The sequence below is a fragment of the Balaenoptera acutorostrata genome, chromosome 13 (genome assembly GCF_949987535.1).
Source record: "Balaenoptera acutorostrata chromosome 13, mBalAcu1.1, whole genome shotgun sequence".
NCBI lineage: Eukaryota > Metazoa > Chordata > Mammalia > Artiodactyla > Balaenopteridae > Balaenoptera > Balaenoptera acutorostrata.
Genome location: NC_080076.1, coordinates 45,996,360 through 46,016,851, shown reverse-complemented (window position 1 = coordinate 46,016,851; position 20,492 = coordinate 45,996,360). Strand labels below are relative to the sequence as shown.

The following is a 20,492-nucleotide window of genomic DNA, read 5'->3' as shown; positions in this document are numbered from 1 at the left end:
TACTACTAGACTTAATCCAAATACTAGTACAATGGAGTTCTCTTGAAACTATAAAAATGTGTATCAAAATGAGAAGATTCCAAAATGTGGGCAGCTCCATATTAAAGAGAAAAATATGTTTTCCTAATAAGACTCAGAAACAGCCCTAATTTCCCCCATGACTAAAATATTTAAGTATTATTGGGTTAATTATGTTCCTATGCCCCTACTATCTTGTTAGTGATCAAATGTTAACTTTCCCAGCCTACTTTCTTTCATTTCATCAAATTAAAAAACTACATTGGCTATGAGAAACAGAAAGTGAATAGATACACAATTTAAGAACAAATACCTTGCTTTTCAGAAGGTTTGATTTTTCATTATTCTGAGTACCAGCAAAAAAATGAAAAACAAATAGTTTGGAAATATTTCTAAGAAATAAATGTAGAAAAATTCTGTTTGGTATCATAACAGAGAGCTATCAGTTTTCTCAAAGTGTAAGAATTTCAGTTATTTTATGATTTGGTTTGCAGTCATTTGTGTTACCAATATTTGCCATAGAAAATGACAACTTCAAAATTAAATTTACAACCTGAGAGATAAATAACCATATTTCTGTGTTAGGTGAATAATCCATTTCTATTGTTCCTCATGTTGTTGAAGATTCACTTTATAGATATATAATTTTTTGTTTTAAATTTGTGAAAATATCTTAAGATATTTTAAAGACTCTTTGGTTAACCATAATTGATAATTTTCAAAGTAAGGATACTGTTTGGTTTTGCTATGAAAATGCCATCCAAATTTAAGATTAAGTAATATACTTGATGTCAGGTAGAGAAACCTGTTTTTAGAGAAGTGTCTTAATAACACCAATGCATTTAAATAACTGATAATGTATTTTAATATAATTCTATTAATTTATGCTTTTGTGAGGAAATTAACACCAGAGATGTGCTATCTTAAAAGTGAAAAAAATACATGTAGTTTGAATGAAATTGGCCGACATTAAAAAGGATCCCTTCCAAACTTGAAATCCTATGAGTCTAATAATCAAACTTAAAATTTGTTTTTATCTACTAAGCATTTATCTTCATAAAAATAGAACATTTAATTTCTTACCTAATAATATAATTCATTTGTATATTTTAAGTACTACTGGGTTTTCCATAACTCAGTCTTTTAAAAAATTGTTTTGCTTTTTTTAAATGAAGATTTTTTTTTGGCTCTTCTGAACTGGAAATAATAAAAGCGCTGCTCACTATGAATTAAAAAAATATAGTGTACAACCACACGCAACCTTGGGAACATTTTTTGAGGCACAAAATCCCTGACACTTACACCAGAGGTACATGAGAGACATTTAACATAAAGAGGTCCTTTATATCATGTCACATCATAACTTTTAAGATTTTCTTGGTAATACTCATGCAATATACATAAACAATATGGTTGTGATTTAGCAAAATCTGATGAGACTGCAAGCAAGGAAAAAAAAAATAGGTAATCCTCCGTAGCAAGAAAAGCTAAGGGCTTCCCTGGTGGCGCAGTGGTTGAGAATCTGCCTGCTAATGCAGGGGACACGGGTTCGAGCCCTGGCCTGGGAAGATCCCACATGCCGCAGAGCGGCTGGGCCCGTGAGCCACAACTGCTGAGCCTGCGCGTCTGGAGCCTGTGCTCCGCAACGAGAGAGGCCCGCGCATCGCGATGAAGAGTGGCCCCCGCTTGCCACAACTGGAGAAAGCCCTCGCACAGAAACGAAGACCCAACACAGCCAAAATCAATCAATCAATCAATCAATCAAACATACGCATCTGATTCAAGATCCTCATTAAAAAAAAAAAAAAAAAAAAAAAAAAAAAAGCTCTTAAACACATAAAAATATGGTCAAACTTACTTATAAAAAAAAAAAAAAAAAAAAAAAAGAAAAGCTAAGTCCTTTCTTCTTACCCTTTAAAACCCTAAGGAAGCTGTGACTTCTTCCACACAAAAAGCTGAAGGTATAAAGCTCAAAACTAGTATAACAGTGTACTGTATTAGTTGGCTGTCAATTGACAGTTCCTTCATTTCACACAAGGTTAACCTTTGTTTAGTGACATAGATTTACATTGTTTTATTCCATGCAAATAAAAAAATGTTTATAAAAGTCCCATAAAGGCATACATAACCCATTACATGCAAAACTGCAACACATCTTGTTTTTCAACAATTTGAACACATTAATTTATATCACATATGTACAAAATATGTTTAAATGGAAATAAAGCATTCTCTTGAATTAAATGATAGATTTTAGTATAAAAATTTTCTCTTTGTAGGGAGCTCTCTTGACTGCCAGACTTAAGCGACAGCATCTGGTCTCTGCAGTGCTCGCCATGGGGTGTGTCTCAGGATAGAGGATGGGTGGGTGGAAGAAGGCTGACTGTATACAATCCCACAAGTAAACACTGAGAACACAGGCTCTTCTTCTCACCACCCAGGGCACTGTGACACATCCATTCACTGACCTCCATTAAGAGTGTACTCCAGGTTCCCGATCCAGCATTGTGGTCTATCTTGCCATGAGAGCTACTTCTTTTAATAGTCTTCAATTGGAGCTAACTCTGGCATGAGGTTTACAGATATATTTGTATACAACCTATCAACCAGTATTTTTGGCGTATATACTAAATTGTTCAACCCATCGATGTACTGGCGCTCTTTTGAGTATCTTAGTAATTTATACCTATAGCATTAGAGAAAAAAATTAAAAGTAACAGAAACATGTTTGAAAAGAAAAATTGATGAGGAATATGCTCAAGGTCATTCTTATCATTAAAGCACTTAAAGCTCTTTACAATTCTTGGTTCTTACGCATAATTAAAAATCTTTCTAGACCATTATTCTAAATTAACATTTTTATTAGTCTTATAATGCTACCTGAAAAAAATTATTTTGCACTCTTAAACATTAGATATGCTTAAGAAATAAAATGCATTATGCTTTCTGTTAGGGAAACATTTTTACATAAATAATTAACTGGGCTCTTCAATATAACATGAATACATATATGTGTGTGTGTATGTAGGTATATGCATATGTATATCTCTTCAAAACAAGCACAAAATGCTTTCCTTTTATAAACAAAAATGATATCGACAGAAAATTCCCTTCAGAAGTTTTTTGTGGGGAGTGCAATGCATTTTAAAAAATTCTTTCATAATTAAATAATTTTGAAACCTTGATATCTAAAGATGATATTAAACTTACCGTCCTAAGAACTGGACTTCACCTCGATGGTGATGAGGAATAGACTTGTATTTTCCCAGGTCCCCCTCTGGTCTTGTTACATTATATCCAGCATAGTGAACCCTACAATACAACATACAGAAATGAAAATACATTAAGAAATAAAATCTAACATAAAAATAGATTATGTGAGTTCAATTTAAAATGCAAAAGAATGCTCTAATGTATGCGCTGTCAGTAATTTCAAAAGGGTACTACTCTCAATAAAAAAGGGAGAAACACAACATAGGATTTAGGAACCTCAAAAATTTTCCACCCCGAAGAAACCTTTCCTGGAATAGAAAAGTATAGTTTACTTAATAGAAAGGAAATTTATAGAAATTCCATTATTAAGCAATTTGTACCTCAACATACCTATTCCAAAGGTCATCGTCTTCTCCTCCCCATCCCCAGAAGGCATTAGGAAAACCATTGATCTTTCTAAACTGTTCCACTGTCAGTCCACTTACACCGCCAAAAAACTCTTTATAAGGAAGACTAAAAAAGGAAGCAGAATATAGCATTCTAAAAATGAAATCAAAACTGTTTGCCATATGAAATCGAGTTTTCAGTCTTCTACATGCTTTGCAAAATATACCCCTACTTCCATATAAACAATTATGTTGATTAAATCATATTCTGGGAAATGTAAAGTACACCAAGAAACAAAACATCTTTACATTCTAGTGAAACAAGTACATCTAACTGTGTTATGCAAAACACTTGTGGTAATTGAAATTTAATATTTAGTATTGTTACTTTATAAGACTCAAGACCTAGTGTTCAAAAATGGTCTACTTTCACACCAAAAGTAGACTTGATCAATAGCTGCTAAGGCAATGTTAGATGTTACTAAGCTGATTTCCTAAATTAATTGATCTTAATTTATTAAATACATTATTTATCATATAGACTAGGATAAATATAAATTAGTAAAAACAAGTCTAGCATTTAATTTTGAAAAAACTAGCTGCCTATTCCTGTAATGATCTTCTCTGTTTGGACTACACTCCCAAAATATTCATGGGTATTTACAAATATATTTATTTTTAATGCACTAATATTTAGAAGAATGACAATATTTTGAGATGTAACTGACCCTGTATTAGTTTCAGGTGTACAACATAATGATTTGATATATGTATATATTGCAAAACGATTACCACAATATGTCTGGTTAACATCCATCACCATGCATAGCTACTTTTTTCTCGTGATGAGAGCTTTTAAGAACTACTCTCTTAGCAACTCTCAAGTATACAGTACGGTATTTGTTAACTAGAGTCACCCTGTTACACATTACATCCCCAGGACTTGCCTTACAACTAGAATTTTGTACCTGTCGATCCCCTTCACCCATTTCACCCACCCCCAGCCCCTGCCTCTGGCAACCAAAATCTGTTCTCTTTACCTACAAGTTCTGGGTTGTTTTTTTTTTTTTCGATTCTGCATATAAGTGAGATCATACAGTACTTGCCTTTCTCTGAGAAATGACTATATTTTAAAATCTGGGTTTTATTTTCCTTACTTTTCTCTAACTCATCCTCCATGGAATTTGTCGAAGTTGTTTGTTTAGAAACAGACTGGTTCTCTGATGTTGAGGAAGCATCCCTAGACTTGCAGTCCTGCATGAATTCCTGTGGCCCCACATGTGCTACTGCGGAGCCACGTGCCAGAGCCCCTGAATAGACGAGGCCAATGCGGAGGAACAGCAGAGGAAACACGACCCCACGCGGCCTCTGAAAATCACACTGAGGGGAGTCTGGCCAGGACTAAAGCAAAGCTGCCTCAGAGGAAGAGAGGGGGCAGATTTCACTTTTTTTTGTTGGAAGGACTCTGGAGTCACTCTCTGCAGGGAGGAAGTGCTGTGTGCCCGCTGGGACCTCGTGTGGCCACGGAAGATGAGAGCGGCAGCTCCCACAGAGAACTCTAGGCTGCGCGACAAAGCAACCCTGGTCCCACACTGGGCCAAAGGCACCCCAAGACAGTAACAGTAATACTGACCCCAAAGTCTAGCACGGTGCCCCGGGGCACCTCACAAGGCTTGCCCTGGGGAAGTCAGATTCTAGCTGTGATACCAGTTGGGGTCCAAGAGGGCCAATAAGCGCCCATGGCACCATTGTGTTTCCCACACCGGTTGCGTCATGCTTGCCCAGGCTAGTGGTTTGGGAGAAACCTGAAATCAGTAGATAGGTAAAAATGGATGAGTGTGTGTGTGTGTTCACTGACATGTGTAAGTTGCCAAGCACGTTAATTCCATTTAGTGTTCTGCTTAAATGCAGAAACAATCAACTGCACTATACCCAGCACAGAAAAAGATTAGCTAAAATGAAGGTGTAATAGATAAAGAACAGAAAACGGAAGCTTGACAATCACAAATCTAGTAGTGTTGACCTGACACTGTCCAAAGGGAGAGAGACACTGCTCTGGGGACCTGAGCTTTCTGGTCAGCAGCCTTCGCGGCGTGGGCACCACTGTGGGCAGGGACACTTCATCACACTTCAGCCCACGCACTGTCCAGCCCGTTCCCTGCTCTGCTGCCATCCTCTCTAATTTCTATTCCAACTTCCAAGATACCCTATGCACCCTGGGATTAGTCTAGGTAGATATGAATATTTTACTGATTAGAAATTAATATTTTCAAATAAAAAATTAATTTAGAATTCCTAGTTTATATGACATTGATGATCATCTTTTAGTAAAAAATCAATTACGCTAAATTTAATCTGACTCTAGTGGGCTGACTAAAATTGAGTTTCCAGAAGTGCTAAGAATCAGATCCTGAACCTGGATGACCTTCCCAAGGTAACGCCAGACTTGGATTTCAGATACCATGGCAATAAGGAAAAGGTTTTCCAATGATGACAACAACCAGTGTAAAAAAAAAAAAACAATAAAAAGGCACTCTCCCCGTTTCAGCGTTAATTCACCTGGTCTCATCACTGAGACTTTTTGCTTCTCTAACTCGACAGGTCAGGCAGCAGGCAAAACAGTGAGGAAGGCACCACCTCCCCTGCTCCAGGCTATTGTCTCTCCTCTCCACTTCCATGAGTCAATGGAAACTGTGATCTCTTTCCCAAATCATACCCTTCATGTCAATTTAAGTCACTGTCACAGCTCCGATGACAGTTATCATTTCAAGGCATCTCCAGTCAGAGAACGAAAAACTGTTTCTTATTATTAAAGGCGGGTCAAGAATCCATAGCTTAGGAAGAAGAAAATATACTGCAGAAGAGCGGGCCTTCACTGCACGGGAACAACCCCGGGGGGAAGGGAAGAGAGGGGAGCCAGCCTGTGCTGTGTTCCTACCTGGGGCAGCCCAGCGCCTGGGATCTCGCAGAACCTGTGGATGGGCTCTAGTGCTCCCTGAACAAGGAAACCAATGTTCAGAGAGCCAAGTCCTAAGATGCAAATCCAAGCCCTCTAACTGCTAAGCGTGAAGATCAGAAGTTAGGTCCACATCTCCTGGACCGTAGAAACCAGGCTCTCTTTCCCACCACCCCATGCTGAAACCCGTATGTGAAGAAGCAACTGGATGGACCACAAGCGACTCTACATCCCGGCTCCCTGCGAGGACGGGCTGGAGTTAAAGATACTCTCTAGGCTCTTGAGCCCTCTCAGATCCAGGCACATAACGCTGCTACCATTTCAATGACATGATTTTGCAGGTGTGCTGCAAAAGAAGAGTGTACATTACTTACATATACATGTATTTATCCAGCTTGGCTGCAAAGTGACGTGGCATTTCTCCACATCCGTAATAGTTTCGGTCATTTTCAGGTAGATGATCCACATCGTGGAAGATTACACAGTCCCAGACACTGTCTTTCATGGCCTCTTTGAAGCCCACATTGAAGAGCATTGCACGGTTAAAAGGCTGTGTGCCAGTCTTCTCAAAGAGAAAAACAGGAAGGTACTCAGGCTTTGCCATGACTTTTTTCTATACCTTTATAACTTGTTGAATCATGGTCAAATACTAATAATAAATACATACAAACCAAATTGATAAAATAATAAACATGTTTCAGGATTTTCAAATATACTATTTAAATTATTACATAATTTTATACTTTGGTAACACACAAGAAAACACTGTTATTATCAGGGCCACTGGTAGATCATCAAATTTATATAATGATATAATTCATGTTTCTGTTTTACTTCAAATGTATCAGGATATAGATTATTTATGACCAGGAAAAAGAATAAAGCCATTGAAAATAATACAGGTTGTATTTTTTAGCAAAGCTTTCCATATGGTGTCCAGACTAAAAGAAGCAGGAAACAAAGTGACTCAAGAAGCAGTAACCCTTCTCTTACATAACAAGGCCAGGGAGGGCTAACGTTGTATTACTAATGCTTATAATAGAGACAAAGGCATTTTCAGAGACAAAAACTATTGGAACTTATTACACAAAACCCAATTTCCTTTATTATAACCATTTTGCTTTATTACTAGGGAAAACAAAGTGTCCAGACAACAGTTTCTATTTTTATTATTTTTGTTTATGATAAAGACCAAGAGCATTTGAAGGGACAAAAAAAGTGGGAACTTATTACACAGAACCCAATTTCCTATATAATGACCACTTCCCTTTACTTATAAGGAAAATTATATTAAGGTGCATTGGCAATAAAAGATTTCATGCTACAGCTAAAGAAAATTAAAGAGCAATTTACCTATGCCTTGGCAGTATTTCTCAAAATCATTTCCAAAACATAAAACATAAAAGGACTATGAAAGAAGTGGATGAGATACACAATGCAGTCATCACCAGAGTGCTCCCTCAAAAGTGAAAAATCACTAATTTTTAGTCCTGGGTCCTGCACTAACTTGAGGTAATAGAAATCACTTTACTTTTTACAGCTTTTCCTCACCAATGAAATGGAGAGAATAAAAAGGAAAGGCAGCTAAATTATAATATTATTACTGGTACATCATCAGTTTGAACAAATGACTTTCCTTTAAGATTTAAAAAACTGTTTTCAGGGCTTCCCTGGTGGCGCAGTGGTTGAGAATCTGCCTGCTAATGCAGGGGACACGGGTTCGAGCCCTGGTCTGGGAAGATCCCACATGCCACGGAGCAGCTGGGCCCGTGAGCCACAACTACTGAGCCTGCGCGTCTGGAGCCTGTGCCCCGCAACGGGAGGGGCCGCGACAGTGAAAGGCCCGCGCATCGCGATGAAGAGCGGTCCCCGCACCGCGATGAAGAGTGGCCCCCACTTGCCGTAACCAGAGAAAGCCCTCGCACGAACCGAAGACCCAACACAGCCAAAATAAATAAATAAATAAATAAATAAAGTAGCTATAAAAAAAAAAAAATAAAAAAAAACTGTTTTCATTAAATGTGGATATAATACTTAATGGCTTATAATAAAAATAAGAAGTTTTATGTCTAACTCACCTTCATCTTCCAAAAGCAGTACATTTACATACCTCTAGTAGTTTATTCTGGTACTTATCTCCTCATTTCAAGGTAATGAGAGTTTTGATATCCCCTTGCTTCATTAACTTTTTAGACACTATTGATTTCTTACCATGGTCATTGAGGATTTATACCCCCGCCCCATTCACTGCCCCTCCATCCATTCTCCCAACAGAGTTATGTCATAATTTTTTGTTAAGTCCACGGTATTTGCATTATTGTGACTGTATACATATGATTGTTGAGTAAATTATGATTCTGTTTTCTATCTCAAACTGAGATTCATAACTGTCTTCTGTTTTCTCACTTTTCTATATAACTATTATTACTTTGTACAAAAGCCCCAGCAGGCATGCCCTGTATTTTTTATTAACTGATGCAATCATTGAAACACATCAAACCATTTATCGATTCCTCCTCCAGCCGCCCCCCAAGCCCAACTCCAGCTGCCACTGCCACTGTCCTCGCGTCTTGCTCCAGTCTTGACTGGTCTGACCATGTGCAACTATCATCCTGGGCCTCCTCTTTCATTCCCTACATCATCTGTGTCCTTTACTTGGCTCTCTCAATTTGCTGAGGAACATCCTTCAGAAGCTTCCTATCTCAGGATCCATGGGAGAAAAAAAATATATATATATATGTATATCTATATATATACACACACACACATAGATATTATACACATATATATATATATATTTTAGCCAATGAATGACTGAAAATGCCATCAATCTACCCTCACACTTGACCGACATTCTGACTGGGTAAAAAATTCTACGTAAGAATTCCTTTCCCCTAGAATTTTAAAGGCATGTAGCTCCACAATCTTCTAGGTATCAGCACTGCTGAGAAGGTTCATGTGATTCTGATACATAATCACTGGTAATTTTTCCTACAGAACCTTTTTGATCCCTTCCCTTTTTAATTTGCATTCTAAAGTTTCAAAATAATACGCTTTAAAGCTCTGTATTTTATTCATGTGTACACGTGGACCCTTTTAATCTGAAGACTCATGTCTTTGCTTCTGGGAAATATTCTTATATTATTTCTTTGGTCATTTTACTCCACCCCGTTTTTTTCCTGCTATATTTTTTTCAGAACTCTGATTAGTAAGTGTATTTGTTATCTATTGATGTGTAACAAATCACAGCAAAACTCGTGGCTAATAAAACCATAGTCATTTATTATGCTCAAAGGACCTGTGATAGGAAATTCTGACAGCACGGCAAAGATCCCTGATCACTGCTCCATGATGTCTGGGCATCAGCTGGCAGATCCACTTCCAAGAGGACTCAGTCACACAGCCAGCAAGATGACGCTGGCAAGTCAGTCTTCTCCACAGGGCTGCTTGAGTGTCCTCATGACATGGCAGCTGGTTTCCCCAAGAGCAAGTGATCCAACAGACCAAAGCAGAAGCGGCAATGTCTTTTATGACCTAGCTTCACACATCACACACTGTCACTCTGCAGTGTGGTTGTCCACACAAGTCAGCCCTTATTCATTGTGGCAGGAGACCATACAAGGAGGCAAGGATCCTTGGGGACCATCTTGGAGGTGGTTACCCCTGTGAGGCATTGATACTTCTTAATTTCTCCTGCTTTGGTTCTAGTTTAAGAGTTATCTTCTTAAGTTTATCTTCCAGCCATTCTATTGAAAGTTTTGTTTTACTTATCACATTTTCTTTTAGGATAACTTTCTTATTCTGATTGTTCTTTAGGATGTTTTCATTTCACAGATGCATTATCTTTCCTTCTCTCTCTGTGGATAGTGATTATGAGTTTTTATTCCTGTTCATTTCTTTTCTTTTTTAAAAAAATGTTCTCTGTTCCCTCCACTGTCTATATTTTCTATAATCCCTTTGGTTGGATTGGTTCTGTCTCCTTTCGTGGGAACCCTTCGCCGCCCATTCACGGTTGAGAGTAAGGCACTAAAAAGCTGAGGGGAACCTCCACGTACGTATGTGAGGTTGTGGCACAGCACTCATGGCTCCACACACACCACACACGCACACGCACGGGCGCGAGCAGATCCCTAAGCCAAACTGAAACAGAAACAGAAGCCCCCATCCTCCTCGCCGGCGCTCTGTGTGCCACAGCTCAGAAATGGCGACACCCTCCTTCAAGACAAAAACCCTGTGTCCTGGTTGACCGTTCTCCGTTGCTCACAACGTACGTCCACTTCAACAGCAAGTAATTTGACTTCTAAACCCAATGTGGCCCAAACCCAGCCACTGCTCACCTCCTCCCTCCAACACCACCGCAGCCCGAGTCAGCACCTTCTCCTACCTGGCCCGCGGCAGAAGCTCCCACTCAGTCTACTGTCCGCACGGTCACCTTCTCCAAAGTCCATTAGATCACGCCATTCCTCTACTCAAAAGCCTCCAGCACCTTCTCACCTTACGCGGGACAACCCGAGTCCTCCCCCACGTTCTTCATTACCTGCGTCTCTCCCGCCTATGATCTCCTCCCTCACGTCTTTCTTCGCTCGTCGCTCCAGCAACACTGACCACTTTGCACAGACACACCATGCGCTCTCCTGCCCTGCCCGGAACACGCATCCCCGAACCTCAGCACGGGCTGCTCCTTTGTTCAGGGCCGCTCCTGCCTCACCTCCTCCGAGAGCTGTCCGTAAACACTCTGAAGGAAGGAGCACATCTCCCTGCCCCTACCGCTCTCTCTGCCCCGACTCTTAGCTCCGGGCACCACCTGACATGCCACACGATTATTTACTGCCCTCTTTCCCTCACGAGAACGAGAGGCCTCAGCTGGCTTGTCCCCTGCTGTCTCCCCTTTGTTGAATGAATGAAAGCGGGCTTCATGGAGGTGACAAAGTGAGGAACTGGCCTCCTGCTCTGGAGACTTCCCAACATGAGACCAGGCATCGTCTCCCTGGGGCTAAGCTACTTCTCTAGTGAAGAGGCCGCTCACGCCCTGCCTCAGGTGAAGGGGCTGGGGGGATTCACACCGAACGACTGGCTTCAAACAGCCAGACAAGGAGAAGGACAGAGGGCGCTTGGGGTCGGCAGGCAACCGGACTCAAGCCTCTGCTCTGAGGTGCCAGAGTTCGGCTGCATCAGCACCGGCAGGACCCGTGCTGGTTTCTCCGAGGAGAAACTTTTCGTTTTCTACAAGATACAACAGAGTAATCACCTGGCAGCACAAGCCAAGTTAAGAAACTAGGGATCCGACTCCTCTGCAATCAAACTTTTAAACAATCCCTTAGCTTAGCCCAGTGCTTCAGTTCGTCTTTCAAGGGCTGAGATGTGCAGGGGGGCTTTGTGCAGCAGACTGACTCAGTCCTTGTCACCATCCCCCTCGACAGCACGTGGGTCTGAGCCCCCTGTGCTGGGCTAAGGGAGGGCGTGCCAGGGCTCCACCTGCCTCTTTTTTTAAAAAATCTATTTATTTATTTATTTATTTTTGGCTGTGTTGGGTCTTCGTTTCTGTGCGAGGGCTTTCTCTAGTTGCAGCGAGCGGGGGCCACTCTTCATCGCGGTGCACGGGGGCCTCTCACTATCGCGGCCTCTCTTGTTGCGGAGCACAGGCTCCAGACGCGCAGGCTCAGTAGTTGTGGCTCACGGGCCCAGTTGCTCCGCGGCACGTGGGATCTTCCCGGACCAGGGCTCGAACCCGTGTCCCCTGCATTGGCAGGCAGATTCTCAACCACTGCACCACCACGGAAGCCCTCCACCTGCCTCTTGACTCCCAGAGATGGGCTGAAATCGCTCAACTACTTCCATCTCTTTGTCTTTATAGTTTAATAACTCATTACAAGTTTTTTTCTTTCATTCATTTTAGGGGTCTGGAAAGGAAAAGAGGGAAACATGTTGTACCCCCTTCCATATTTAACTGGGAGTTCTGAGCTGCTCGTCAAAGGCTTAGCCCTTCTGGCACCAGTCCAGCAGGAAAATGACTCTTCTATTTCATGTGTGGTAAAGATGTTACTAGCTCAAAACCACAACACACTATCAAACACACAGGCCTGAGTTAATACTGATCAAGGCTAAGATTCAGACTTAAGACGTTTATAAAATATGGACCGTAGCTGCTCTGCAGACCTCTTCATCACATACACAAAATAATTCAATGGTGTCGGACTCTCAGGAGAAAATGCCTTCAAAAACACAGAGGCAGATACCTCATCCCCCAATACATTATGAAGACTGAAGTTTCAAAAAAGGAAACTAGCAGTTGGTAAAACGGATCTAGAAGTTTATAACTATGGTTATCACGAAAGTAGCTAAAATTTTTTATTTACTATCAGGTTAAAAAAAGTTAATTTTCATAATATAGGTGATTGCATTAAAAAGCACATATGCCCTATATACATCATTATATGAACAGGAAACAGACCTTAAAAGGGTGATTTACACACAGAGAATTATAAGTTACATTAAATACCCAGTACTTCCAGGGGGAAAAATAGAGGCAAAAAAGCTAAGAGTGAGAAAATAAAATTAAAAAAAAAAAAAAGGTAAAATCAGCCACAAAGGACTTGGGAAAACACACTAACTGTAACAATCTTAGGAAGAGAATTTGAATATTTTCTAATATTTCAAAAAAAAAAAATCCCAGAGGCATCTAATATAAGCTAGGTCACTTTCTGTCTACTGATAAATAAAGAAATACATTTTTAGCCAGATTTAGTAAAAAGAAGGACCGATCAGGATAAAATGAGGTCACCAATGTCAAAACCAAAAGTATCCAAATTTCAGTGTATTCTAAACATGAACAAAATGCACTTTAGAAATACTATATAGCAATCAGTGACAAAATTCAGCAAGGACCCTAGTGTTTGGGAAATGGGGTTGGGGAGAGACCAAGGAAGAAATCCAAGATGACACCTTAAGTACAAAAGCAGGTGATGACAGGAGTAGAAAAACATAGAAGTACAGAAAATATCTCCAAAGGGTTTAAATAAGTCTGAAAGAAACTGTACATATGGAATACTGATATTAAAGTATTTACAGAGAAAAAATTAGCTGATAATATGAATAATTATATATATATTTCACTTTAATAGTTAAGACATTAGATGATTTAAAATGATAGGAACACATCAACTGATAAAAGGATTAACAAAATGTGGTATACACAATCAACAGGCTCAGTCCAAAATGGAATTTTACCCAAATATAAAACCAAGGATTAACCTTAAACTACACACTTTTAATCACACAGTATCTAAGAGTTTACTATGTTCTAGTATACTTAGTTACCATTTTGAAAAATATTCTCACCTGTTCAATGACATAAAAGGCAAATTCCAGCCGCTGTTTTTGGAGCATTGGAATCAGATGCAAGAAAAAAATTGGAAGATGTTCATGGCGATTACGGAAAGGAATGAGAACTGCCACCTTCAAAACAAAAGAGTCACATATGTAAATAAATACAGCAGCAAGCCCTAGAGGTAAAAGATAAAAACTGACCCTTGAGATTCTCTTACTCATGAATTTTCTCACCAGAGATCCAACAGTGGGCGAAAACAGACAAGGCCCTTGTCTTTGTGCCATTTATGCTCTTGTGAACCTGGAGAGGTATAAATGGGCTCTGAAGGCCGTTCTAGGGATTGTGGTCCTTATCCTATGAAAACCATGAAAGTCGTGGAAAGATTTTAAAAGAGTGATAAAATCAGCTTTGGTGATGGCAAACACTACTATGAAGAGCAGGGTAAAGCAGATAGGAGAAAACCAAAAGTGGGCTCAGGGAGCGGGTTAGAAATTAATGCAAAGTCAAGACAAGAGGTAATGGTAGCTTGAACAGAGGCGGGGTGGAGGACAAGAAGAGAAGTACATGAATTTTTGAAACATTGAAGAGGTAAATGAACAGGATTTGTTCCTGGAATGGATATAAGGAGTGAGGGAGAGGGATGCGTCGAGACTGATTTCTAGGTTTTAAAGTAGATCATAAATAATAAGTTTATGGGTTTTAAATTGAATTTAAAAGAGATTCCACCTGAATATCTAGTATCTAACATGGCTCACCTGGTCTAGAGATATTTTTGAAAAATATAACAGATATATCATGGAATATAAATGAAGTTTGATAATTATATTAATATAATATTTCTCATCTAATCAAAATGCACAATTAAATTTTTGATACACTGCATGTTTATTTCAGTGGTAGGATAATATTCAGTTTAAAATTGATAATAAAATTATGTTAAAATGTTAAGCTCAACAAAAAAGATAAGGTAAACAAGCACAAGCATCAGAGAAATTCATCCCTTAAATAAACCAAAGAAATGTGTTTCTTATGTAATCCAAAAAAAAAAAGAAACACGTTTACAGGAATTAAAATGGTTTCTCAGTAGATCAATCCTTCTTCTAATAAGAAAAAAAATGATCGAGACTCTCAAAATCAAGACTAAAAATCACTGTTTACAAACTGTGTTACTATAATATGGGAATAAATGAATAATGATCAATCATCACTTACTCAAGTCCTCTTTCCTGGATCCAAACTTCATCATACAAGTCAAGTGACCCTACAATTCAGATTTTGCCCTTGAAAAAGCTAAAATGTTTTCTAACCATTGCTTTTCTTAGCAATTTCTGAGCTAAGCTAGCTTTATTATAATTGTGAATTTTCTAAAAACTGAAATTAAAACAAATAAGTTTTCTACAGATTATAAATTCCAAAATCAGAAGACCTAAACAGGCATTTCTCTAAAGAAGACATACAGATGGCCAACAGGCACATAAAAAGATGCTCAACATCGCTAATTATTAGAGAAATGCAAATCAAAACTACAATGAGGTACCACCTCACACCAGTCAGAATAGCCATGATCAAAAAGTTTACAAATAACAAATGCTTGAGAGGGTGTGGAGAAAAGGGACCCCTCCTACACTGTTGGTGGGAATGGAAATTGGTGCAGCCACTATGGAAAACCTTATGGAGGTTCCTTAAAACACTAAAAATAGAGCTACCACATGATCCTGCAATTCCATTCCTGGGCATATATCTGGAAAAGATGAAAACTCTAATTCAAAAAGACACATGCACCCCAATGTTCATAGCAGCACTATTTACAATTACCAAGACATGGAAGCAACCTAAGCGTCCGTCAACAGATGAATGGATAAAGAAGATGTGGCACATATACACAATTGAATATTAGCCATAAAAAAGAGTGAAATATTTGCCATTTGCAGCAACATGGATGGACCCAGAGATTATCATACTAAGTGAAGTAAATCAGACAGACAAAGACAGATATTATATGTTACTTATATGTGGAATCTAAAAAATGATACAAATGAATCTATGTACAAAATAGAAACAGACTCACAGAGGTAGAAAAGAAACTTATGGTTACCAAAGGGGAAAGGGGAGGAGAGGGATAAATTAGGAGTATGGGATTAACAGATTCACACTACTATATATAAAATAGACAAGCAACAAGGATTTACTGTATAGCGCAGGGAACTATATTCAGTATCTTTTAATAACCTATAATGGAAAAGAATCTGAAAAGGAATATATGTATATTCACTTTGCTGTACACCTGAATGAATCACTTCGCTGTATACCTGAAACTAACATAATGTTGTAAATCAACTATAGTTCAATTAAAAAATGCCAAAAAAATAATAAATTCCAAAATCATTAGATTTTCAAAGAACATAAGAGTCAAAATATGTGTAATAACAATGTCTATGTGACCTTCTATATTTTGGATTTTTAAATACAGCCTAATAAACTGGTTAAACAAAATTATGTAACAACATTAAACATAGGACTTACTAAAATTTCAACTATACCAAATAAATCTTACTAATGAATGAATAAATGCAAATAATTGACAATGCATAGGTTTAGGATCTGATTCTACTTGTAAAATCAGGACATGACATTAGATGTAGTCAGTAGAAAATAGTAACATTTACCTGTGTATTTTACATTACCAGGATCATACATGAGAGAAAATTTTAAATTATTAAAATAGTTTTATTTTAAAAGGGAACAATACATGGTTTCATAAAATTGAAGACGTCTAAACTAAAAGCTCCACCACTAATTTTCCCTTAATGATGATGAGATAGTGGAAAAGAGAAAGAGACAATGGTTGTTATGAGGCTGATATTTTCATGTCTACATTGATTCACATTTGGTAAGTGGTGGGAACCAAAGAGGCTCTGGTGCCTCTGCCAGCCCCACTCTGGGCCCCATTCTTCTTTGGTTTGCTCCATAAGGTGCCTCTTGGCTTATGAACCTGAGGACCACGAGGCTACAGAACAACACGGAACCCACATCTAAGAGTCCCTCCTGTACCCTACACAATGGCCACGGTTGGTGCCGAGCACTCCCTTCTGACTGAGGAGACTTGCTGACAGGCCTCAGTATCCACTGTTGGCATCGCCACAGAATTCCCACATCTATACAACTCCCAAAGCAGTTCAGGAACCCTTAAATTTACTCTTAGGATAGGAAACTGCTATGAAAGTGAAAGGAGAAAAAGGAGTTCGATGGCAAGTACAAATCCCTACCACTGACCTTATCTGAAGTGTATCAGTGTGATAACTTCTAGCAAAATTAGGATCGAGCTTGCCCTTCTTGGTTTTGAATTTGGCCACAAGTTGGCTGCCTATGATGTAAATGGGTTATAAAAGCAGTTAAGACGAATTATAGATATATAAGGAAAGAAGCTATTAAAAAGCTGCAGAGTCCATATTAAAGACAGCCCATATTAATTAAATACAATGAGGCTGAGTAATCAGTTGAACATATAAGAATAAATGAAGGTAGTCATGGCCCCTAATACAGTAATTTCTTCAATAAAACATTTAAAATATTGAGTTGATTTTTCCTTAATATTATATGGAAACTGAGAGTATTATAAGAGAAAGAAATGACCAGTGTCATGGCAAGTTCAAAGAAGCTAAACTGTCATTTTTACAACAAATGCATGCCCACATATCAATGAGACAGTTATCAAAGGTTTTTGAATATGCCTAAAGTTAAGTTTTTATTAAAACAAAGCTAAGTAGCATCTAAAAATTCATTTGGCATGTCCCTTCCTTTGGCTGTGGAATGTCACTGTCAACAGTTTACAATTTATTGCCTAGGAAGAGAAGATCTCAGTATTCTGTGGTAATTTATCTCAAGGTTTAATAGCCTTTGTTTCAGGACATTCTTTCTTACATGTGCCCTAATTTGCTGTTGGAACCACTCTCCTGTTGAAGTATCTCCACTGGAGATAGAACTAAACATCTGGTCGTTACCTTCGGAAAAACAAGAGTCATCTTCATGAATCTCTCCTCGCCACCTCTTGTTCAAGCAAAATTATCCACATGCACTTTGCTCCCACTTTAAAACCACTAATCTTACTGAATTTATGCAGCTATTTTTCATCCTTGCTCATTTTCTCCTATACTCACCATGAAGAGATAAGCAAGAAAAATGTTGACTACATAAATTTTCCCCACCAAGATTTTGTCCTAGTTTCAAACTTGAAGCACACCACTGCTACGATGTCCCTAAATGACATGGCTTCAGACTTGCCTACCTTTAAGGGTGCACGAGCTGTCTGCCACTGACTAAGACAGAACAGAGTAGAAGCTGCCAAGCCTTCATTCTCCTGCAGTGTTTCAGGTCCCTCCCCCACCCCCTCACTTCCAGTGCGTACAGGAGCTTCTCAAACAGGAGGCACGCGATAAAAATTGCAGGTTCGTGTCCCTTTCCACCAACAGCACCAGAGTGTCGAGGACTGAGTTCAAGAATCTTCTTTTTTACCAAACACCCCAGGTAGCTCTGAAACAGGTGACTAAGACCCATCTTTGAGGAACCTTGGACTAGAAACAGGACTCCAGGGCTCTGAGCAGATAACCCCAACAAGCAGTTGCCTGACTCTTCAAAGCCTTAGGTTTTAGACCAAAGTGGTTCAGGCCTCCATCTGAACTCTGAATGGAACACAGGCAACATCACAGGTAAACACTTCACTTTAATGACCTGAAAAGTATCACTTTCCTCCTATCCCAACCTCCCTTTTAGAAATAATCTTGCCTCTACAAGGCATCCGACCTGTGCTCAATCTTCCACTGCGACCCGCGATGTTCAAAATACCTAGGAATTGGTGAAATCACTTATTTTAGAAGATTAATTCCACTTAATTGGTCTTTGATGAATTTAGTTGGTATTTTTTTTTTTTTTTTTTTTTTTATTTATTTTTGGCTGTGTTGGGTCTTCGGTTCGTGCGAGGGCTTTCTCCAGTTGCGGCAAGCGGGGGCCACTCTTCATCGCGGTGCGGGGACCGCTCTTCATCGCGGTGCGCGGGCCTTTCTCTATCGCGGCCCCTCCCGTCGCGGGGCACAGGCTCCAGACGCGCAGGCTCAGCAATTGTGGCTCACGGGCCCAGCTGCTCCGTGGCATGTGGGATCTTCCCAGACCAGGGCTCGAACCCGTGTCCCCTGCATTAGCAGGCAGATTCTCAACCACTGCGCCACCAGGGAAGCCCTAGTTGGTATTTTTTTAAAAAGAAAAAGATCCTCAAATACTAAGAATCAAGTTGATAGCAGATGTTTCACATAAATCTCGTTACTTCTTGTTTCCTTCTCAGCTCAGTTTCAAGATTAGAATGGAGCATTATTAGAATGTAAACAGGTGGCAGGCGTGAGGTGGGGGGAAGATTATTTGATTAAGTATAGCAGGTATAGGTCACCTCTGAATGATCTCCAAATTCCCTCTCATACCTTGAGCTGCGTAGCTCAGAACTAGAGACTATATTCTGAGAAGGGTTTGGGCATAACTGAAATAAGAGCAACAGTACCATATAGTTCCTAAATAAAATAAGCCAATTTTTAGATCCCTGAATTAGCTGGCTCCTGAAACTTCCCTTTCAATACTGTTACCTACTGATTCATTGGAGTTTACAGTCTACTGAAATCTGTAAGTAGAAACTACTTATGTGTGATATACCTCTCCCCTAGAAAATGAGATGAAAACAAACGCTAAAATTTAAAATCCAACATCTGATATAGACCACTGGAGAAAGGACAAGAAGACTTAATTTTCCTGATCCCAACTTATCCTACTGCTATACCACACAGCGCACACGTGAGAGGTATACATCACGTGTATTAACATACATCTGAGAACCAACCTCCATTCTACCCCACAGCCTTTGTGATTAATTGAGTATGCTTTTTCTTCCGTTAGTGTTCAACGTATATACTCATCACCCAAGTAAGAAAAAGAATTTATTTTGCCCAAGACATTTTTAAAGTAACATTATATAAATTGGGCCATATTTTATATACAAATATGAGGAAACTCAATCATGAAATAGGAAAAGATTCATTATCCGAATCTGATCTAGGAAATAGTGTAAAACAACTGCAATACAGAATGTGTTGCCGAAATCTGTACTGGAATCCATTTCAGCAGCTTTACAACTTGTTTGAGGGAAAAAAACTCAAACATTTATTTAATAATTTGTAACAAGACATGTATCTGTCTCATAAACTCAACTCAACAAAACTGGGTTTAGTGCTTCCCTTTTATACAAGAGAGGTTAAGCTCTATGTTAGGGATGCAGACGTAAATAATACACATCCCCAACATCCCCAAACACAAAGAGTTCAAGGCCATTTAAGTCAGAGGGCTTTTATCATAAGCTTAACAGCATACAATTCTCCTTCCCAGGAGTGACATTTTTTGGTACCAAAAGACAAATATTTTAGCAAAATACTGATATTTAAAAGAGGAACTGAAAACTGTTTCCAGATTAAGGGTACAGCACAATCCTTCAGGATGTAATATCTGATTTAATCATATGTAGTTTTCACTTGAATTACATAAATGTTGTTTCCTATTC

General features: G+C 39.0%; 1 protein-coding gene across 5 annotated transcripts in view; it reads right to left on the bottom strand.

The window, feature by feature from the left end:
• Positions 1 to 1,908: 1,908 nt before the first annotated feature.
• The window catches only part of B4GALT6 (beta-1,4-galactosyltransferase 6), a 63,986-nt gene continuing 45,402 nt past the window's right edge, over positions 1,909 to 20,492 (bottom strand). For 3 of the 5 annotated variants that reach the window (XM_057527074.1, XM_057527072.1, XM_057527075.1), the window contains exons 5-9: positions 13,912 to 14,028; positions 6,948 to 7,138; positions 3,622 to 3,744; positions 3,229 to 3,330; positions 1,909 to 2,704 (exon numbers count right to left, since the gene is read on the bottom strand). In XM_057527074.1, the coding sequence (XP_057383057.1) occupies positions 2,557 to 2,704; positions 3,229 to 3,330; positions 3,622 to 3,744; positions 6,948 to 7,138; positions 13,912 to 14,028 (681 nt within the window). In that variant the 3' untranslated portion in view covers positions 1,909 to 2,556. The remainder of the gene's footprint in view (positions 2,705 to 3,228; positions 3,331 to 3,621; positions 3,745 to 6,947; positions 7,139 to 13,911; positions 14,029 to 20,492) is intronic. The other 2 variants (XM_007167037.3, XM_057527073.1) reach the window with 1 other exon arrangement.